The 24,186-nt window shown below is 33.5% G+C and overlaps 2 protein-coding genes and 1 long non-coding RNA gene across 5 annotated transcripts; 2 read left to right on the forward strand and 1 right to left on the reverse strand.

The window, feature by feature from the left end:
• The first annotated feature begins 1 nt into the window (after window position 1).
• LOC136274080 (uncharacterized) lies at window positions 2-5,006 on the forward strand. Of its 2 annotated transcripts, none has more exons than XM_066080245.1 (5): window positions 2-475; window positions 1,582-1,805; window positions 2,518-2,773; window positions 3,162-3,189; window positions 3,303-5,006. In XM_066080245.1, the coding sequence occupies exons 2-5, from the start codon at window positions 1,589-1,591 to the stop codon at window positions 3,645-3,647; spliced, it is 846 nt and encodes a 281-aa protein (XP_065936317.1). In that variant the 5' UTR covers window positions 2-475; window positions 1,582-1,588; the 3' UTR covers window positions 3,648-5,006. The 2 variants fall into 2 exon arrangements, with proteins under 2 accessions (XP_065936317.1, XP_065936318.1); XM_066080246.1 differs by having other exon boundaries at window positions 3,318-5,006.
• LOC136274082 (uncharacterized) lies at window positions 3,681-24,090 on the reverse strand. Its single transcript, XR_010712372.1, has 2 exons — window positions 24,037-24,090; window positions 3,681-3,713 (listed from the first exon to the last, which is right to left on the reverse strand). It is a non-coding gene; the product is annotated as an uncharacterized lncRNA (long non-coding RNA).
• Window positions 19,518-24,160, forward strand: LOC105331036 (uncharacterized). Of its 2 annotated transcripts, XM_066080250.1 has the most exons (6): window positions 19,518-20,257; window positions 21,027-21,085; window positions 22,187-22,410; window positions 22,991-23,210; window positions 23,591-23,618; window positions 23,695-24,160. In XM_066080250.1, the coding sequence occupies exons 3-6, from the start codon at window positions 22,194-22,196 to the stop codon at window positions 24,058-24,060; spliced, it is 831 nt and encodes a 276-aa protein (XP_065936322.1). In that variant the 5' UTR covers window positions 19,518-20,257; window positions 21,027-21,085; window positions 22,187-22,193; the 3' UTR covers window positions 24,061-24,160. The 2 variants fall into 2 exon arrangements, with proteins under 2 accessions (XP_065936322.1, XP_065936323.1); XM_066080251.1 differs by having other exon boundaries at window positions 19,522-21,085; window positions 23,731-24,160.
• Window positions 24,161-24,186: the final 26 nt, after the last annotated feature.

Here is a 24,186-nt window from a genome sequence, read left to right on the forward strand (position 1 = left end):
ATTCATGAACTTTCATTATGTTAAAAAGGCTGGGTGGTCAACAAATTAGCCAGCAGAATTAAAATTTTTTACTACATGTATATTTTTAAACACAGCCCTTTTTCTTTACCTTGGGAGATTTATATGTTGTAAAAATAATCCAACATCTCTCTCTCTCTCTCTCTCTCTCTCTCTCTCTCTCTCTCTCTCTCTCTCTCTCTCTCTCTCTCTCTCTCTCAGCATAGACAAACAAATGTTTCTTCGTCAGATGACACATTCTGATACTGTAGCAGTTAATTTCATCGACAATCTCTATATACGGTCTGTTCTCAGTCATGAAACTACTTATATGTTGATGCATCCACTTAAAGTGTGAGTATGATGTCAAAAAATATAATAAAAGTGATAACAAATATTTCTTTTCCTTCCGCGACAAGCTCCTGCTAATCTAAGAAGACAGAAACCACTTCAATGTGAGGATTATTTCAGCAAAAGGGTAGGATTAAAACTTATTTATGTTACTTTTATGATAATTTACACATGTGTAGAGCTGAAGAGACTATCGTAAAACTTGTTTTTGCACTTGATATGTTTATAGTAACACAAATAATTATATACATATTTATCAAAAGGTTAGCTCTTGGCCGTAGGGGTATAACAATTAATGAATAAGCTATATGTCTCTGTTTGCAAAGAAAGCTAAAATTAAATTTAATGATATAACAATGAACAACGGTTAAATGACTTTGTTACATCATATACAATCGCCTATATATCAATCAGTATCTATCATGCAGTAAATGAATATGCAAAAAACAACCCCACGAAATTGATGATAAAAATTCAAATAAAGGGAACAAAATTGAAAAATAAAGACATACGTCTTTGCAAGCAGAGAGTTTCCTGTCGGCATAGGTTGCGAGGATGAGTGATACAATGAGATATTTTAAGGGGATTTTTTTTTAGAACAACTACAATTGCTACAATAATAATGGCATGAACACATTTATTTGAAAATAATTTAGCTTACGGAAGTTTTGGCAAATTTGACATAATCACTAAAAGCAACCTATTATCGTGTAGGAAAACCGTATCTATAAGAGTCATGCGATTGGTAGAGGTTAACTTGAAGTACCTTGAAAGATAATGCAGTATATGAACATTAATAGTACGATTTAGTAACTCATCCGTTCGACTTACCTTTGGACTTGGTTTATGTTGTCTTTACGACTTATTATCTCGTTATTACGATTAATTATGTCGTATGTTCAGCTAATCGGCACAAACGCATGCTTGAATCTATTATGCAAGATTTAAAATAGTTGCAGATCTCTCTTAATTTCGCTCTTCTTATCATAAAAAGTGTTTTAATCAACACTTTTTAAAAATGTACAAAAATGTCCATAAGTATATGTATTAAATATATCACTTTTTTCTTGGAACAGCTACGGATACATTTGACATATCGCTATAATAAGTATGCGCTTATTATGGATTATGTAGCATGTTTGATCTGTTAGATAGAATAGATATGTAGATATGAGGAACCATTTCATGAAGAACTGTTTTTTAAAGTTTTTTTTTAAAAATACATTTATGTAGGTGAATTATGCAAAGATCCGATTTTATAAGATGTTCTCAACCTAACTGCTGTAAATTTGTACATATAACGGCTCCAAAGGACATCAACATCACGAGAATTGATCTTGGTTCTTGCCCCATAAGACAGGATAAACAGCTTTATACGGTTTATTACAACAATAACCAATCAAAGCAGACTCTGTATGAGGACCGTTGTTGTTACGGTGACATCTATGTGTATTATGGTAAGTATTATCGGTACAAACATGTTCATATCCAGATACATTGTACATTGTATTTCTCGTACATTGATATCTTTGAAGTTTTATAGAGTCAATTTCAGATATGATAAATAATAGATTTGAAAAATAATGATGACTAGTTTGCACTACGAATCGATTTTTTTAATTTGATGCAGAATTATTATTATCATAAAAAGTACAATTTCGAAATTCGTTCATATTCATAGAAGGTAAGTTTCGTTTTTTTTTTTTCCAATATTCATTACAATGAATGATTCATGAATAAAAAAATAATTAGATTAGGGTGGCAGATCTAAGCACTATTTTGGATCGTGTACAATTCAGTCAACGTTACTTAGTTGTTTGTATTTTGATAAATTTATGAGGCACTTTGCAATATAAAAAAATATCTTATAATGCAATAATAAAAATATATGTTTAGGTAGGGATGTGGAGCTGAATTGGAGATAAAATCGGAAGGGTAATAATGGCTTACTAAGTTACTATCGTTACGTACAGATAAAAATATTGATTGAGTTGAGGGATTGAAACGGTCGTTTCTAAAAAGTTTAATTCTTGAAAAAAAAGTTTACTTACGGATGAAGGAATATTGTACGGAAACAACTTGCAATTTGTCACAAAAATGACTAAAGTGACTAAATTTTTTTTATTCATAATACTGCTTTTCTATTAACAAATAAATATTTCTGTAAAGATTTTCTTCCCCATGCAAGCCCAAGAACAGCTCTGCAAACAACTGGAACAGAAATACGAGGCACATCTTCAACGCCTTCAGGGACCCATCCCGTCATTGCGATTTTTCCATACACCAAAACTCCTCCCTCCACCGGTCCTCCAGAAGTTTCCATCCCCTCAGATCCCAAGAACAGTTCGGTACTGGTCACCATTCTTGTTTGTTTAGCATTGCTAATTATCCTGGGGGCTGCTGCACTGCTGTATAGACGTTACAGGTAATCGCAGCACATGAGTGCATTAAAGGTTAACTTGTTGCCTGCAAAATTATTTTCACTCTCCAAATACTACTTGTAACCAATAGTCTATTGCGCAAGCCTCACCAGAGTTTTAAGTGCTTGCTCGCGATCTTTTATACTTTTAGGTAACGCCAAATATAAGTTTAGTAAAATCTATGAAAGCTGAATAGCAGTTACAATGTCATTCATTTAAAGTTTTAATTACTAAAAGATTCCCCAAAAATGACAACATAGAGACTTTAGCAAAACGTTTTCTACATGATCTAGTCATTCTGTGACACAGAACACAGTAAGACTGTATAGTCTTTGTCAAAAAACTAAAGTACATCTTTCCAAGTTGAGACTCACTTCATTTTTTTTTTAACAGGAAATTAAGGTTGGCAAAGGTGAAAAAGGTAGTTTCATTTTTTGTGATGAACGAGATAAATATATGCAAATAAATAACGAACAATTCTTTTACATATAAATAAATAATGAACAATTCTTTTACAAGTGTAATGTAAATCAGGGATGTATTTTCCAGCTACCAGATCATTACGAATACTCATTTATAGTAGAATCTAGAATCACCGAGACGATTGATGACAGCATATCGCCCACGACCACCAACTACTTTGTTTTAGAGGTGACAGAAGGACCACGCCCACCCACAACAAGTCTGAGTTCCAATACAGCGCCCACTCCTTGTTCATCAAGTGAATATGAAACCGTTCAACTGAATAACGAACCAGAAAAGCCAAGCGAGGGTGTATATAACACATTGCGTGAACATAGCACACAACCAGATGATGTAACGGACAACTACAGTCGTTTTGCAGATTTTAATCAAGAGTATTGTCACTTACAAAGATGATCTAACAGTTGAATTGAAAATCAGTACATGAAGTTTTGTAAACAGTGTTATATAGAGGTGACACAACTGAATAACGAACCAGAAAAACCAAGCGAGGGTGTATATAACACATTGCGTGAACATAGCATATTACCAGATGATGTAACGGACAACTACAGTCGTTTTGCAGGCTTTAATCAAGAGTATTGTCACTTACACAGATGATCTAATAATTGAATTTAGAAAAAGTACATGAAGTTTTTAAACAGTGTGATATAGAGGTGACACGAGTGTCATTAAAATATATGACACAATATCGCTCTCTGTCATGTGATTTTTAAGAGTCAAGAAAAACACATTAAGCATTGATTGCTTATTTTTGGACGTCGTTGGTTCTGTACCACATCAAACGGTGCAGACAAATTCAATACTGCGCGTTTGGCATATTCAATGCTTATACTTATATTTATGCTGATGTCTATTTGTATAGAATAATTGTGTATCTTTGCTTTAAAGCCATTATATATGTGCATAGAGAGAGTTATAAAACATTCATGGAACAGCCATATTCACAATTGATTTTGTTTGCTTCCGCCACTAAAAATATGGTGCCCCAACCATCGCAATTTTTTTTTCATTGACGAATAGATTTAGCCGGGCTCTGCTGAAAGCAGAGTCCTTGCTGTAGGCAGGCAAATCGCCAATGTTACTATAAATAGCACTACTTCAAAATAAACAAAAAACAAATTAATTAAAAATCTTCCGCTATACCAAATAGCTACACAAAGAGCCACGTTTTGTCAAAAGTGTTGGGTTTTGTTTGTTTGTTTTATTTTTGATTTCGAGAGAATTGTCTATCTTTTTAGTTGTCTTATTAATTACGTGTTTTAAAAACAAGACTATGTATTTTGGATACATAAAATGGGTATGAATTTCCATGAACTACTTTGCTGCGCATTGAAGAAATGGGGATTGAATTTATAACGCTTGTTCAAAATTCAATGCAGCAACTGTTGAATTTTTTTCTACTAGACAGACTTATTTTTGTTTATAGCCGCTTACAAAATTTTATCGCTCTTTGACGCTTTGCCGACATTAAAAGCATGAGAGAGAGAGAGAGAGAGAGAGAAAGAGAGAGAGAGAGAGAGAGAGAGAGAGAGAGAGAGAGAGATTTTTTCAGTTTTTACTACACAATATGCATAAAGACACATCAAAAGAGCCCGGCTTTCAGTACTTCAGTACTTTGATTTAAATTAGGACATATTAAATTATTATGTAAGTTTGAACGTTTCATTTAATCTAACAATGATGCATATACTCAATACGCGTGATGACGTTTATATTTGTGCGCATGAATTCGCATTAAGTGTATTCAAAGAAAATTGATATATGCAATCATAAGGGGAAGTACACACTGAATGTACATATTGTTTTATGAAGTATCTATTTCAGCAATTTATGACGTTTTATACCATTTGATCAGTAAGAATCTTTGCTGTCAGGTTTAAAAGCAGTCTGTATCGTTATTAAAATGACTCTCAACTACTTGACATCTAGTTTTTTGTCCACAAATAGAAACATTCAATGACATTACTAATTCTTTCCATCCAACATTCAGTGGTTATCTGTTTTCGTCATTGTATTCAAATGTAATTGTTTTAAAATTAATAACCCGTCAATTTCCAGTTTAATATTTTCATCAAACTGTACGGATTTTGCTCAAAAATAATTATTGCCGTTGCAATGGCAAGAACAACGTCATTTCTTTGCAAGTGTAGTAACGCCGTTTAGTATTTCGTTGATTTACATACTCGTAGCTAACGATGTACCGATTTACTAATTTACATTGTTATTCTATATACCTACCTCTATTTCTTAGGAAACCGATCGATTGTGATTGATAACTCTATTGAACATGAGAGGGTTAAACTATACTCGATCTAGTTTTTACCAGTTTGTCGATCGGTTTAAACTTGCAGTATATATACGGACTGCACCAAATAATCCTGATGATGTCGGACTCAAATTTCTTATACGGCTGTTTATTTTATCTAACGCATTGTTGTACGTAAACAATAATTTAGTCACCTCTGCCTACTTTACGAAGAATTTTAAGAAAGATGTAAATAGAAACAAACAAAATAAAATAATATGCTTTTTGGTGATTCATACCATTTACAAAGGTAAAGCGTGCAGGAAAAAAATACATAACCCATTTACGTGAAGTATGTAACAATTTTGCTACTTTCTTTTGCGGCATGAACCACCAAAAAAACCATTTTGTTGTTAAAAAGAACGTTTTGCGTCATTCTAACATTTTCTCCATTTCCAGAACCACGTTTAATAAAATCCAAAGAAAAACAATAAAACTGCATTCACTGACCCAAAGACGGGTAATATAAAAATCATAAAACGGTAGTATCTAGCGGGCACATTATTCAAACAATAAAATGTTTTCTTTGGTGATTCATTTGGGATATGAAGGAAGCGACATTGCGGAAAAACTTTCCGCAAGAAATAGACGAAATAATACCTGGTAGATGTAAATAAATACTAATATTTCACAAAAATACAGTTTACATTGGAATATTCGATGGAAATTTACAGCACATGAAAACTTTTTTTAAGAATGACCTGATAAGGTAAAGCTTTAAGGTCTATGTATCCTTGACAGTGATTAACCTGGTTTCCAATTATCATATGCATTAGATATTGTACTGTTCAGACTTCGTTCGATCAAGGACTAATTAACGCAAAGAACGCAGCAAAAGTGTATAAAGAAGACACCAACAACCGATGTAAAAATAATCAAAGGCTACGATTAATTCAGGTTTGCATTTAAAACATTAACAGAGCCTCTATAACAGTTTTGGAAATGTTTTTTAAACAGCAATATAATTTAGATAACATACTATCTTTGTTAGTGTAGGTGTCGTTATTCAGTATAATCTTTTCTGAAAATAGCATTTGTCATTATGACGTGGCATCCTTTCCTTTAAGAGTAACATATCCGAAATCATCTGTACACGGAGAGGATACTCATGTGTCGCACTTCTCAGATGACCTCATTATTGTTGAAGCTTGACCGCTTAATCACAAATCAAGACCTACAATACGGTAAGTGGGCCTCTGGGGTTCTTTGAATTCAACAAGATGCCCTTCGGACTTGTAAAGGCACCAGCTACTTATCAGCGACTTCAAGAAGAATGCCTGGGACATTTACATCTTAAGTCCTGTTTTATCTACCAAGATGATGTCATCATTTTTCTTTAGCCTTAAAGTGGTCAGTCACTGAAACGTTTTCAGACTATCTGACCGGAGCCAAGTTTGCTGTATTTACGGATAACAACCCTCTGACGTATGTGCTCACCACTGCTAAGCTGGATGCTACCGGTCATTGATAGATTGCTTCGTTATTATCTTACAATTTCAGCATCACGTATAAGCCAGGTAAGATGAATACTGATGCCGATCTATTGTCTAGGTTGCCAGGTAAGACTGACAGAGAAACATTATATGCAGATGCCATTAGAGCCATCACGGCCATAGGAGAGAAGCAGAAGCAGCCGTACATTACTACTCTTCCAGCATCTCCAGCCAGCTGTCAGCAACTACAGACAACTTTCCCTAATCTAGATGGAAGACACATTGACTTGAAGAAGTTGCAAGTGGAAGATGAGGTTATATCATCAGTGACACAACTCATCAGAGATGGTGAAAAACCGAGTCTAAATACAGCTAGGAATGAGTACGAAGCCATACTACACCAGAACTTTAAGAGACTAGGGATCAAAGATGACCTCCTTGTTCGACAGATCAAGACGCCTGAAGACAAGTATCAGTATGTCATACCTCGAGAGGTTAGTCATCTTGTCTTACAGTATCTGCATAATAACAAGGGTCATCCTGGCCGCGACAGGGCTTCTTCCTAAGTCAGAGAGGAATTCTACTGGCCGAAGATGCATGCAGATATAACACAGTGGATGTGACTGATGTATCAAGTTCAAGACACCCAACAACTAGAGGGCTGAACTTGTGAGTGTCACCACCACCCAACCACTAGAGATGGTGTGTATGGATTTCATGACCTTGGAACCATCCAAAGCGAACATTCAGAACATTTTAGTTCTTACAGATCACTTTACCAAATATGCGGTTGCAGTGTCAACGAAGAATCAGACTGCCAAGACGACAGTGGATGCTATTTTCAATCATTTTGTAGTTCACTATGGCCTCCCGCAAAGACTTCATTCCGACCAAGGAGCAAACATCTGCAGCAAGATCATCACAGAACATAGTAAAATCACTGGAATTTCAAAATCAAGGACTACACCGTACCATCCAATGGGCAATGGAATTACAGAGCGTTTTAATAGAACTCTTATTGCCATGTTAGGCACTCTAGATCCAGAGCAGAAGCACAACTGGTGAAATTACATCTATCCTCTAGTTCATGCATACAACTGTACAGCCCATGGCTCTACTGGATTTTCACCTTACTTTTTAATGTTTGGTAGAGAGCCTAACCTTCCAGTTGATTTAGTTTTTTGTATCAGTAGGAATGAACAGTCAAACTCTATGCCAGTTTATAGAGAAAATTTTAAAACAGAATCTACAAGAAGCATATAAACTGGCAGAAACTGCTACCAAGAACTCTCAAGCCAGACAGAATTGTCACTATGACACCAGAGTCCGAGGAGTTACCTTAGTAGAGGGTGATAGAGTTCTGGTCAAAGTGGTGAGTTTTGATGGAAAACACAAAATTCAGGATCGATGGGAAGATCATCCATATATCATCCTGAAGCAGCCTAATAAAGAAATACCAGTATTTAAGGTCCGTAGAGAAGATGGTCAGGGGAGGATCAGAGTCCTTCATAGGAATCTACTACTGCCGATTGGGACGAAGTTAACTTCTCCCGTGCCAGCTCCCAGAACCAAGAAACTGCGGACAGTCAGAGATCAGAAAGTAGAAGCTGAAGAACCCCCTAATCAACACAACACAGATGAGTCTGATGAAGAGAATGATTTTCTTTATTTTGCAGGACAACCCCCTGTAGTAGAAGATGAGTCTGATGTGTTAGATGATGGGAGGAGCAGTGAAGCTGGCACTGTCACTGATGACGATCAGGATAGTGTCCAGAACTTCGAGGAAGGGTCGCGAGAGGACGATCTCAATCAGTCGACGGATACTGATGACCCAGAAGTTAGTACACATGTAAATAACAATAATGATGTTGTTATTCCTTTACAGATTGTAGATGATCCTGATAATGATGTTAGAGACCAAGAAGATGAATCTGATGAAATTCCAGAAAGAACACCAGTAAGACAATCAACCCGAACGAGGACTAAGCCTGAATGGATGAATAGTTATATTTGTAACCAAATTCAGTCCAGTAAGTGGAGAGATAGGGCTTTATTTTTTTCACAGATAGCTTACAAAGCCAGCAAATTGGATAAAGAAACTTCCTCCAAATGGCTAAAGTTGCTGTCTGATGACTAAATTTTTTAATTGTAAATACATGTTTTATATTCCAGTTTATTATTTTCAGATAGGTACAACGGAAGGAATTATATTTGAAAAAGTTTCTTTTTGAAATGATGCGGACATCATTTTAAAAGGAGGGGGAGAATGTAATAGTATGAGATTTATTAATTATTATATTGATAAATCTAATTACAGTTTTGATATTAAATAGTTAAGATATAATATATTTTAGCAATACATGCAGTTCTATATTAAATCGCCCAGGTAGAACACCTAGGTTTACCTGGCTTAAGTTAATTAAGGCCCTTAGGATATATGGTCCTTATATGGCCAATCAAAAGGTGTTTTTACAGAGAGAATCTATTGGTTTTTAAGTTTGTATAGTTGGGTTTCATTGGTCTGTGGATTTCCCTCCAGAAGTTCTTTGTGTTTTAAGTCATTCTTCATATTAAAGCTAAGGAGACAAGACTTAATATTTACGACTTAGAAAGACCTTTGAAACATATAGACTTTACTTCATCTTATATAGGTAAGCTAACATTAATTATTTCTAACCATAACAGAAGTGCTAATATTTAGTTAATGGTACATATATCCTGTAACTTAGCAAATCTAATTATTTAGTAAGAGTGATTTTTTAGTGAAAGAATATTTATCAAAGTATATTGAGCTTCAAGAACTAGAGGTAATACTAGTGAAAACCTTATTTTAAAGTAATCTGTATTTTAGTATTACTTATGGAAATATATATGTAATTTGTAGTGTCTGTCTCTGCTGTGTAAGCTATAATAGCAAAGTGCACACTCATAGGGCGTAGGACTGCCCATTCCAATATGAATGGTATGGATTATGTTTTATCATTATTATTATAACGTATGTCAAATTTAAAGACATCTCATATATAGCTGTAAAGCATTTTTATGACCTGTATGGATAAAATGTGTAATTACATATATAATTACATATAAGAGCTATTGCCCTTTAATAAGAGTTAAATATAACTGTGTCCATAATGTATTTTATACATATCACTTACTATTGTTATATTTCATTTCAGAGCATTCATTTATTTATCTGTTATCTATTTATTATATATGTAATCGCAATAATAAATGGATGTCCAGAACCTTATACAGTGGTATATATTGAGTATAGAACCAGCACTGTTTCATTTCTTCCGAATCCCTGATTGTTGAAATAAATTTAATATAAACAAGTTCATATTTTGTGGGATTTAAATCATTTAACGATAGGAAACTAACATTTTCTGTTGATAGCTACATGTAGGGAATTAAAACAATGTTCAAAGTAAAAAGTTGATTTAATTCAGCATACTTCTATTTTAACAAACGGCCAAAGTTTGAGCAAATTGTACTGAATCCATAAGTGTCGCACTGATCTGAGATTTGGAGACGTATGTCAAATATTTTCAGTCTTGATCTTGATGAATCATGCTGAGATTACCCTGCATTATTCCATAGCATGACTGGGGATTTTTACATCGCCATGCTCACATGTCAAGTATTGTCTATGTGCATTAAATGCTTGTTTTGACTTTTTAAATGAAGATTCAAGAAAAGTGATAGTGTGACAAGAATCAGTTAAAGATTCTCAAAACTCCTATTCCGTTATTATATGTATATAAACTTGGTTAAAAAAATATCCACGTCCAGTCGGGCGCTCGTAAAACAAATCTGTTCGTCCGTGCCAAAAGATATGAGTCTCGGGCGGTCAGGCGGACGATTATTTCAAACACTGGTAAACCCCGATCAGAAGTATACCCCTGAAAGCAAAGGCTCTATGTTTATTCAGACTATACAAGGGGCAAGAATTGCAGGCAGTAAGATGGTAAGATAAAAGACGGGTCTGCTTCACACTTAAGTGCGTACAGTTGACCCCAAAAGCAATTCCTGAGTAAACCCAAAGTAAACCCCGAATGGACACAAAATTTCGAAAAGCTGAACCAGAGTAAACCCCAAAAGTAAACCCAGGGTTTAGTTGGGGGTTACTCTGGTGTAAGGTTGGGTTTGATCGGTACTGTACATGTATATTACAGTAACTATAATAATATTCGGATTTTTTAAGGCAGGTTTTTTCAAAATATAATTTCTTCTCATGTTTATAGGATTTCATCTTTTTCAATTTAATTGGTTAAATAATAAGAAAAATGTATCATAAATGTTCAGTGCTTGAGTAAATACACTGTCAATATTGACATTTGAATATTAAACTGTTAAACGCACCTCGTGTGGCCCGTAATCTGCTGCTAACACCTTTGTAGTCCCCTGTTCTACGTATGCAGAACCATCAGCCTGGCTAAAAACTCCAAGTTTACATTGAATTTTTCGCAATTCATGCGAGCGCCTTCCATCTATACGAAAACCTTGATCAGAAAGTAAATCTAACCCAGCCATGCTTATACCACAGGAAGTCAAAACCATTTCACTAAATTATGAGTAAAACAGGTAGAAATGGAGAATCCGATCACAGCAAATTCTTGCGCTATCACTGGTAAAGCTATGTATTTTTTCTCTGAAATGCTAGCTTCTTATAATAATGTACATAATGAGATCCACACGAACCATGTGAGAGAATAAAAATAAAATGAAATAACAATCTTTCTGTGATGATTAAATAAATAAAAACTTATTCATTTAAGAGGGATGTGCAGCCATCTTGTACAATGTAAAAATTTCCTATGGTTGTAGAGAGGACACCAATGATTTAAATCTTCAAAATAAGTCTGTAGCTGCACAGTTCGACAGCTTGTTCTGATTGATTTAAAAGGCATTGTTCTGTTTTTGTATGCAATTTTTTTTTAAAAGTGCCATGTAGGACTTTTTTATCTTTAAGCAACATTTTTTGCCAGTTTCAGGCTGAAACAAGCCAGTTCAAGTACATTCTTATCCTCAAATGTATGGCCACACATCCCCCTTCAAATATAATGAAAATTTGTGCAATGAAATCAAGGCGTGAAGAGTGGGATATATCTTAAAGGTGCTTTTGCGTTATTACTTTTAAGAGGTTCTGAAAACATATACTAGTGTAGAGACTAAACAAATCAACATTTACATCGTCTTATTCGTCCATGTTCTGTGTAGAAATAAACATCATTCGGCCCACGTTATAATCTAAATGATTCTGTTCAACAGACATTTCCTATGATATTTAGCATTTCTTACTGTTAGTTTTCAACTACCGGTAAATTCATGTATCATGACAAAACCAAAATACTTGTACATAAATATTATTGCACAAATAACGAGCATGCCATCAACTAGAGATACGATACTTCTGTTGAATGTCAGACACCTCGGCCCAAAGACACCTCGGCCCCAGGACACCTCGGCCCCAGGACTTCTCGGCCAAGACAGGTCGGCCAAAATTTTGAGACACCCCGGCTCAAGCAAAAGACTATCGGCTCAGGCAGAATTAAAATAAAATTTTAATGATTTTCATGTTTTATTGTTTTATTTTTATTTTATTCAATATAAATTATATGATATATAATATAATTTGTAAGTAAAAAATTATTTAACTGTTGTAAGAATTTTTTTTTTTTTTGGTTTTTATTTTTATTTTTTTTTTATATTTTTTCCATTTTAATGGTAAATACCTAGTAAGATGCAAGAACTTGTGTTATATATATATATATATAAATATATATATATATATATATATATATATATATATATATATATATATATATATATATATATATATATATATATATATATATATATATATATATTAATTACATATCAAATACTTGTAAAAGAAGTGGAATTATTAGAAAATACGAGACCATTTAGTGCTAATTGTTAAGCAAACAAGAAAGTTAAATTATGAAAATGACGACAATTAAGTGTTAATAGATAAACAAACAAGAGGATGCAACACACTCCTTTGGAGTCTCAAACGCGTGTAACGGGTGTCAATGGGGGTTTAATTAGGAGCAGTTAATTATGAGACGATAACCACCGAAGACCATATATATCCTTTCAATAGTAACTATCCCATATCAGATTTACAAAATCGCCAGAGAAACAATGAACTTCTATATTCATGTCATGTTGTAAATTCAAAAATTGCAACATGACATTTAGCTAAATTGAATCAAGACACAAACCGTAGTTACGCAATTGTGGTCAACTAGCTACTGTGTAAAGTGAACCGTAAATTAATATAAGTACTTTTTAAGTAGCACTAAATATAAAAACCGTTCATACGAAATAAAAATTAATGAAGCTGCATAATATTAACTACACACACGAGATGAAAATTAATGAAGCTGCATATTATTAACGACATAAATGAATAGATACAGTAATTACCTGCCACTGTTTATAATTTAAAATGCTAACGAAAGTTTCTTTGGGCCGAGGTGTCTTGTACATACTTTTTAACTGAATATTTTTAACTGAAAACGGGGGGGGGGGGGGGTGGGGGTGGCGCAATATATAACTATCAATAAAAATGCAAAGAGTTTCTTATCGCAGGCACGTAGCATCAGGGGTGGCCGGGGGGGGGGCACTTTTTTGCGCAGCAAAAAATTGAATAAAATGGAGTTTTCTGTGACCATGTAAAAATTGTATTGAAATTAAGGAAATGAACAATGAAAAGTATACCCCCTTCCCCCTCCCCCCGACGGATTTTGGAAAGCTTCCCCCCTTTTTTTTGCTTGTCAATAATTTTTGGATGAGGCTGCCCCCCCCCCCCCCTCAACTTTCAAAAACGATGCTACGTGCCTGTATCGAAGTGTCAAAGGTTGCGAGGATGAATGATTTAATGAAATATTTTAAGTTTTTTTTAGAACAGCTACAAAAATAATGACACAACAGCTTTTATTTATAATAATTAAGCGTACGGAAGTTTAAGCATATATATATATATATATATATATATATATATATATATATATATATATATATATATATATATATATATATATGTGCAACATTTTCACATTACAACCATTTATTGGACGATTACTCCGGTTCACAAACAGTGAGTATTGGAGTCATGCGATTGCAGTTGATAGTGGTAGAGGTTAATTTGAAGTAACTTGATAATAAAGTGCATGTACCTTAATTGTACAGCTTGGTAACTCGTCCATTAGACTTATCTACGACTGAGTTTATATTGTCTTGACTTATCATGTCGTATGTCCAACTTATTATCTCATACGCAAAACACATTATCCCTACGGACGACTAAGTAAAAGTAGTAGCGGACGCTTTCCTCATAGCAGAGGCCGCTCTCTCAATTTCTCTCATTTTTTATTGTTATAAATCTCATAAGCTCAATAGCGCACTGTGAAATACAAGTTAAATAACAAAGATATATAGATGGGATAAATTATTCAATTGCATGTTTCTTTTTAATTTTTCACTTGTCACTTTTAAATACATTTATGTAGGTGAATTATGCAAAGATCCGATTTTATAAGATGTTCTGTACCTAGCTGCTGTAAACTTGTATATATAACGGCTCCAAAAGACATCAACATCACGAGAATTGATCTTGGTTCTTGCCCCACAATACAGGATAGACAACTTTATACGGTTTATTACAACAATAACCAATCAAAGCAGACTCTGTATGAGGAACGTTGCTGTTCCGGTGACATCTATGTGATATATGGTATATATTTACATTCTACTGTGTTTTTCCATTAAATTCCGTGATGTTTAAATGCCTCTAAATGCAACACCTATTCACTGCGTATGAATTTACGAGTAATTTACATAAGTAGTTCTCAAACAGTGAATTCTATGTTATCAGTTAAAAAATGTATCTCATGAATGTTGTCAAAACACAATGTTTTATAATTATTCAACAAAAAAGTTGACTTTATTGTTAAAAGCAACATTTCAAGAGTTATTTATCATGGATTATATTTTCATGCTCGTCGATCTCATCTCAACAGTCTATGTGAAAATCAGGATAAACCGGTTTTACAAAACAGCTGTTCTTGCTGTTACTTATTCACTCCCTCCGTGATCTGCACTTTATATCGATTTATTTAAGTAAACAATTGATTTCTTCAGTAAGGGAATGTAAATATACGCATTAAATGATTTATTTCTGACGTCGTCGTGTCAATAACTGCCGTCAGGTGAGCAGACAAATTATCATAACGCGCTAACGCGCGCTATTCAATTTGTTTGCTAACCTGACGACATTTATTGACACGACGACGTCAAAAATAAATCATTCAGTGCTATAGTATTATCGGTACAAACATGTTAATATCCAGATACATTGTATTTCTTGTTCATTGATTTATTTGATGTTGTCGAGTCAATTTTAGAGATGATAAATGATCACAAGATTTGAGTGATTACTAGTTTGCATGATGAATCAAACATTTTCATTTAATACGTAAATATTATAATCATCATAAAGGTACACTTGAGAAAAAAGGAGATATGAATATTTATTCTAATGACCATTTTAACCATACTGGCTCTGTGCCAGTTATCGGCTAAAATTTAACGTTCTGCTTTCGTATTTCGTTATTTCTTGATATTTTGGGATAATTGTTGACATACTTTCAATGGTGATTTCCTTGTTTATCCATCATTTAAATTATTATTAATTACCCAAAACATGTTGTTTTTGTGCTTTTTAGCACGCTCCGAATTTACCATGTTTTACGATTTACTGTAGATCTAGCAGTTATCGGCTTTGCGAATATAACATAATAAAATCCCTGTACATGTTGATTTGATTTTCTGCATAATGTAATTTAAATTAATATGCCCCTTTTTTGGTCAGACTAAATGTAGTAGCTAAGGGTTATGTTACATAAACAAAACTCATAAAATTTTTCGTTTGTTATCATACGGTAATACACAAAATCGAAGACTTTTCAATACACAATATTGTGCAATCAGGCGTTTAACTGCGCTTTGAATCTCTCAGAGTTAACTGATGAATTCCTTTTGTTTCTACATGTTTAATATATGTATTGATATTATGTCAAATCGAAAAATGTATATAATAACATGTCACAAAGAGGTCATATTCTAGTTTTAACTTTTCACGTCACTTCCCCCACTGATGAAAGTGCAAAGATGTAAATCAGCGGTAAACAATGACCGTTCAAGCTCATGGTTAAATTATATTCAAGAAAATTTTCAAGCAAGCTTATAACTTTTCTTTATTCGAAACAGACGACTGAATATTAAAATATCTCGGATAGTCACGTGCTATTATAACCCGAACTCTCAGTTTAGCCGATAACTGGTAATGCTTACAAATTATTGTCTAAGCTGTCGTTGTTAAAAAAGTATGAAATTAAAGCACGCTAGGTTATCCATTATTATCCATCTGCATGAATATTTTAAACCAAAGTTGTCAAATTCAAAGTATCTGCCCGATGGTTAAATCGCCCTACACTCTCCGCCATGATGTCAATTAGTCAACTCGTTTCTGGGCACCCCGTTCTGGAATGTTCTTTCCATTATACTAAAATCGCATTTAATTGTTCCATTTTATTACCTTTTTTAAATCGAAGTCTGATCCAAGGTATCTGCCCGCGATGCAAGATATACTCGCCCTACACTTTTCGTTGATTAGTCAAATCTTAACTTCTATGCAGAAGTACATTTTGATTGCGACTATCCATGACTTGGATCCGCCAAAGCGTGTTCACCACCTTACTCTCATTTTTCAGGCACGTAGCATCAGGGGGGGCCAGGGGGGGCCTGGCCCCCCCACTTTTTCTCGCAGCAACCAATTTTTTTTAAATTTACATGTTAAAAATGGAATGATCATGGAGTTGGCCCCCCCACTTTTTTGGGAGTACGAAAAAAATTGGTATGAAAATAAGGAAATGAGGAGTGAAATTAAAGTTATATAGTTCGCCAGCCCCCCCCCCCCCCCCCCCCCCCCCCCCCCCCCCACGGATTAGGATTTTGAAGATTTTGGGATACTTAAAATTTCCTTTTTTTTCTTTTCTTTTTTTTTGGCTTGTCAAAATATTTTGGATCAGTCTGGCCCCCCACTTTCAAAAACGATGCTACGTGCCTGTTTTTGCTATTTCGGGCTTGTTTATCGAAAATGAAAGTAGGTTTTTTAATTATTTTTCACAATAACAACTTATTAGTTATAATTCAATTATACCTTACGGACATCATCACATATGTGTTGAAATACCAAAAGTACTCTGGTGCAGGCATTTTGTATTTTATTTGCAAAATGCCTGAATTTATTAGTATAGATTTGGGTTAGGGTGGCATATTGAAACATTATTTTGGATCTTGTACAATTAATTAAACGTTAGTGTCATGTTTGTAGCATAATAAACTTAGGAGGCGCATAGCAGTTATATTGCTTATAATGCAATTTAATAAAAAATATATGCTAAGATATAGATCTGGAGCTGAATTGAATATAAAAAAGGGAAGATTAATAAAGGCTGAAAGAGTTACTATCATACATCATCACGTACGGATAAAAATATTGGTTTAGTTAAGGGATTTGATTTGTCGTTTCTAAAAAGTTTATAATTGAAAAAAAAGTCTATATAGGGATGGCAAAATATCGGACGGAAACAACTTGCAGTTTGTCACAAATGGACTTAAGTGACTTTAATTTTTTTTAACATGACATTAAAATTTTTTTGTTTTGTTTTTATAATACTGATTTTTTATTCATACAAAATATTTCTATAAAGATTGTCTTCCCCATGCATGCCCAAGAACAACTCTACCAACAACCAGAACAGGAATACGAGCCGCGTCTTCAACCCCCTCAGGGACCCATCCCGTCATTGCGATTTTTCCATACACCAAAACTCCTCTCTCCACTGGTCCTCCAGAAGTTTCCATTCTCTCGGATCCCAAGAACACTTTTGTACTGGTCATCATTTTTGTGAGTTTAGCATTGCTAATACTCCTGGGAGTCTGCGCACTGCTGTATAGACGCTTCAGGTACACGTCACACATTGCGTGCAATAATAAATTATTGGCTGCAAAATAAACATCAGGCAACATTGCTTAAGTTTCAGTTCTCTCTCTTAAGCTATTTGAAAATGTCAAATAGTAACTTTTAATTATGGTAGAGAGCTGATATATTTAGTTTGTTTAACAAATGATTTTAAAAGAGACCACCAACATCCACTCTTGAGTATCCTTCTATGAGGTAAAAAAGCTAATCATCTAATTATACTGTGGTACGCGGTTCAGTAAATAGGATTAGAAATGTTAACAGTAAATTTTTTTATCATCTTATCATTATGGCACGTGGTCCAGTAAAACTTATTAGAAATGTTAACCAATTGTTAACAGTACAAATTTATTCATTTTTAATCAATATCTTTTTTCAAGGAAATCAAGGTCGGCACCGGTGGAAGAGGTAAGTATATTTGTAATGAAAGACATGGAACGTGTTAAAAGTTTAAAAAACACAATGTAACTTTAGGATATTTCTTGCAGTTTACAGACCATTGCGATTACTTAGTTATTGAAGAATCTCGAATCACCACACACAGCTACAGTGTTATTCAGGCGACAAACGGATCCTATCCACAAGAAGAACACAATTTGTACACAACAATCCTAAGTTCAACTTCAACTTCAATTCCTTGTCAATCAAGTGAATACGAAACTGTTCAAATAAATACTGAACCCGAAAAGCTGCGTTGTGGGGTACATGTACCATAGGCTGTCTAAAGATCCCATTTGAATCACCTTCTGTATAATATTCAATTTAATGTTTGTTTAAGGAGGTTGGCACCTGAAATAATAGTAATGTCAATCATTCGAAAACCACTTGGATATAAAGAAGAGTACCAAAAATGTTCATTTATTTTATTTGTGACCCATGTCACATGCCATTTTCTGAAAATATAGGACCCAAAAAAGAAATGATAACTTTTCTCAAATTTTTGCTAAAATCTAACAATTAAAATGATAATTTGAAGAAATCAAACAAATATTTATAGTTTGAACTATTATTTAGTTATGATTTTAATACAATATGAAGTTGGACACATGTAGTGACTTAAAAAGTAAATACAAGTCAAAGTTTAAATATTCTTGCTTTGCTGGTGGCTTCAAAGGCCAGTACATAATGTTAAAATTTTTTGGAGTAATCATGCAAATAAAAAAAATATAGTAATGTCATCTTTACAAAACTTTGCATACAAATAGACATACATTTAATGTCTCATTTAAGAATAAAACAAAATATTTGAGATATAGCATGAACTAAGCTAATTTTAGGCCAAAATTGGAGTTATTTTTTCTTAATTTCTTTGAAATATAAGCTAAATATGCCAAAATATATATATTGATAGAAATATCAAAATATTGTTTTAATATACTTTTTTTTAGAACATCATGAATGTATCGTAATACACAAACTATCTAGTAATTTGTTGTGCAATGAAAATTAGGAAGCTAAAGTAACAGTACTCTAAAACTACGGAGTTATGAAAATTGTTCATTTCTTTTTCTTAAAAACCTTCCACCAAAAATTGTGATTTATACTACTAGAATAAATTAATACGTGATGCAGAATTTTCCGGTTAGAGGTGACCCAAAATGACTACCCAAAACCTACGGAGCGAACCTCTTTAAGTTGAAGAAAAATGAGAAAAAAAATACGAGGGAGGCTAGACTCCACAGCCCCCTCCCCTCCCATGCGACTTGCCTGAAATAAAATACTAATAAATAATTATAAATGCAGTTCAACCATAGAGAAATGAAAATTTACTTTATTTTGACATGTCCCTATCTAATAACCGAGCAGACGAATTTTATGATTCTTGTATAGTATTACTCATTTAATATAACATTTAAAACATTGTGTACATAATAAATTAAAAGTACTTCCCTATATATACGGCATTTCCGTTGTAAAGGATGACATTTAAACAAATGAAAATGGGCCCGTTTTAAGCAATGGATTATAGAAAATATACCATGCTTTTGATAAATCTATTACAAGGGTGTATATAAATATGACTCATCCAGATAAGTGTTGAGAGCTTGGGTTGTTTTTATTGCAATGAATGACGCATTACCGATGATTTATGTACACCCTGTAACAGTGAATTTTGTTCGGGTTTGTGACCCTGTCGTTCCAAATAAAAATGAACAGAATGGGTGGACCTTGGTACAAAAGACGATAAGTACATGTTTATGAAGTCAAAAATTGTACACTGTATTAATATTTATGCAAACAATGACAAAACTGAAATGCTATTAAAAGTGATTAGATATAACGATGTTAATTACAAATCATAATCCTCATTCAATGATAAATAATCATTTAATAACTGACTGAAAATTTGACATGTCTGAAATTGCTTCATGATCCCGAGGCCAGATCTAGAGAAATGCACCGTTTTACCATAATCTGTTACAGAAATAATAATTACATTCTTTACAGATTCGATTTTTAATTTTATAATTCTGGATAAAGCCTTCATGCGTGCTTATGCACTTCTTTTAACTAGAAACAAGTAAAAAAAATAAAAGATTTTATAATTTGGTAAGGAGTACGATATTACGGCATGCCGATTCATGGATATTAGCCAGCAGAATTAAAATTTGAATGTTTTACCATGTCTTTTAGTACAACCTCTTTTCCTTACCTCAAGGAAATTATATGTTGTAAAAATAATCCTAAGCTCTCTCTCTCTCTCTCTCTCTCTCTCTCTCTCTGTGTCTCTCTCTCTCTCTCTCTCTTTCTCTCTCTCTCACAAGCATAGACAAACAAATTTTTCTTCGTTTGATGACACATTCTGATACTGTAGCAGTTATTTCATCGGCAATCTCTATATACGGTCCGTCCTCGGTCATGAAACTACTTATATGTTGATGCATTAAAGTGTGAGTATGATGTCAAAAAATATAAAAAATAGTGATAGCAAAAATCTCTTTTCCTTCCGCGACAAGCTCCTGTTAATCTAAGAAGACAGATGCCACTTTAATGTGAGAATTATTTCAACAAAAGGGTAGGATTAAAACTTATGTTACTTTTATGATAATTTACACATGTGTAGAGCTGAAGAGACTATCGTAAAACTTGTTTTTGCACTTGATATGTTTATAGTAACACAATTATTTACATATTCATCAAAAGGTTATTATCTCTTGGCCGTAGGGGTATAACAATTAATGAATAAGCTATATGTCTCTGTTTGCAAAGAAAGCTAAAATTAAATTTAATGATATAACAATGAACCACGGTTCGATGACTTTGTTACATCATATACAATCGCCTATATATCAATCAGTATCTATCATGCAATAAATGAATATACAAAAAAAAAACACCACGAAATTGATGATAAAAATTAAAATAAAGGGAACAAAATTGAAAAATAAAGACATACGTCTTTGCAAGCAGAAAGTTTCCTGTCGGCATATGTTGCGAGGATGAGTGACATAGTGAGATATTTTAAGGATTTTTTTTTTAGAACAACTACAATTGCTACAATAATAATGGCATACACACATTTATTTGAAAATAATTTAGCTTACGGAAGTTTTGGCATATTTGACATAATCACTAAAAGCAACCCATTATCATGTAGAAAAACCGTATCTATAAGAGTCATGCAGTTGGTAGAGGTTAACTTGAAGTACCTTGAAAGATAATGCAGTATATGAACATTAATAGTACGATTTAGTAACTCATCCGTTCGAGTTACCTTTGGACTTGGTTTATGTTGTCTTTACGACTTATTATCTCGTTATTACGATTAATTATGTCGTATGTTCAGCTAATCGGCTCAAACGCAAGCTTGAATCTATTATGCAAGATTTAAGATAGTTGCAGATCTCTCTCAATTTCGCCCTTCTTATTATAAAAAGTGTTCTAATCAAAACTTTATTAAAATGTACAAAAATGTCTATAAGTATGTTTTAAATATATCCCTTTTATTGGAACAGCTACGGATACATTTGACATATCGCTATAATAAGTATGCGCTTATTATGCAATATGTAGCAAGTTTGATCTATTAGATAGAATATGTAGATATGTAGATATGAGGATTTTTTTTCATGAGGAACTGGGGTTTTTTTAAGTTAAAAAAAATACTTTTAAGTAGGTGAATTATGCAAAGATCCGATTTTATAAGATGTTCTGGACGTAGCTGCTGTAAATTTGTATATATAACGGCTCCAAAGGACATCATCATCACGAGAATTGATCTTGGTTCTTGTATCACAAGACAGGATAGACAACTTTATACGGTTTATTACAACAATAACCAATCAAAGCAGACTCTGTATGAGGACCGTTGCTGTTATGGCGACATCTATGTGATATATGGTAAGTATTATCGGTACAAACATGTTCATATCCAGATACATTGTATTTCTTGTTCATTGATTTATTTGATGTTGATGTTGTCGAGTCAATTTTAGATATGATAAATAGTCACAAGATTTTAATATAAAGATTACTAGTTTGCATTATGAAAAAAATATTTTTATTTTATACAGAATTATTATTAATATAAATAAAGGAACACCTGTGAAGAAGAGATATAAATATCTCTTTCAATGACATTTTATCATAGGTACAATTTCGAAATTCTTTCATATTCATAGAAGATAAGTTTCGTTTTTTTCCAATATTCAATACAAATAATGATTCGTGAATAAAAATAATAATTGGATTAGGGTGGCAGATCAAAGCATTATTTTGGATCATGTACAATCTATTTAACGTTACTATTTGTAACGTTTGTATTTGTATACGTTTGTATACAACGTTTGTATTTGTATACGTTTGTATTTTGATAAACTTATGAGGCACTTTGCAATTATCACAAAAGTGACTAAAGTGACTTTAAATTCTTTTACTCATACGACTTAATTTCTATTAACAAATAAGTATTTCTGTAAAGATTGTCCTCCTCATGCATGCCCAAAAACAACTCTGCGTACAACCACAACAGGAATACGAGCAGCGTCTTCAACCCATTCAGGGACCCCTCCCTCTTCTGATCCTCCAGAAGTCCCCACCCCATCGGATCCCAAGAACACTTCGGTACTGTTCATCATTCTTGTGTGTTCAGCATTGCTAATTATCCTGGGGGTCGCTGCACTGATGTATAGACGTTACAGGTATACGCAGCACATGGAGTGTATTAAACATTAACTTACTTTCTGCAATTTTTTTTTACTCCAAAATTACTTCTTGTAACCAATTGTCTATCGCGTAAGTCTCAATACTGAGTTTCAAGTGCTCTCTTTTTTACTTTTTGGTAATGCCAAATGTAAATTTAATTTTCAATCTTTAAAACTAAATAGCTGATGTATTGTCTATATTTAAAGTTTAAATCACTCAAAAACATTGCCATAAAAAGAATGAGAACAACAAAAAAGAAACTTTAGCAACGCGTTTTTAACCATTCTGTGACAAAAACACCGTGAGACTGTTTAGTTTTTGTAATCTAAACTTTATTACATCCTTCCCAGCATTTCAAAATATCTCTTTTTTTCAGGAAATTAAGGTTGGCACCGGTGAAAAAGGTAGGTACAATTCTTTGTTAGGAATGAACGACGCACATTAATACATGAACATAAATTATGAACCATTCCATTACAGTCAAAGTGTAATGTAAATCTGGGATACATTTTCCAGCTACCAGATAATTACGAGTACTCAGTTATACAAGAATCTAGAATCACCGAGACGGTTGATGACAGCATATCGCCAACGACCACCAACTACTTTGTTTTAGAGGTGACAGAAAGACCACGCCCACCCACAACAAGTCCAAGTTCCAATACAGCGCCCACCCCTTGTTCATCAAGTGAGTATGAAACCGTTCAACTGAATATCGAACCAGAAAAGCCAAGCGAGGGTGTATATAACACATTGCGTGAAAATAGCACACAACCAGATGATGTAACGGACAACTACAGTCGTTTTGCAGACTTTAATCACGAGTATTGTCACTTACAAAGATGATCTAACAATTGAATTGAAAAACAATACATGTACATGAAGTTTTGTAAATAGTGTGATATAGAGGTGACACAAGTGTCATTAAAATATATGAAACAATATCGCTCTCTGTCATGTGATTTTTAAGAG

The sequence above is a fragment of the Magallana gigas genome, chromosome 3 (assembly GCF_963853765.1).
Source record: "Magallana gigas chromosome 3, xbMagGiga1.1, whole genome shotgun sequence".
Lineage (NCBI taxonomy): Eukaryota > Metazoa > Mollusca > Bivalvia > Ostreida > Ostreidae > Magallana > Magallana gigas.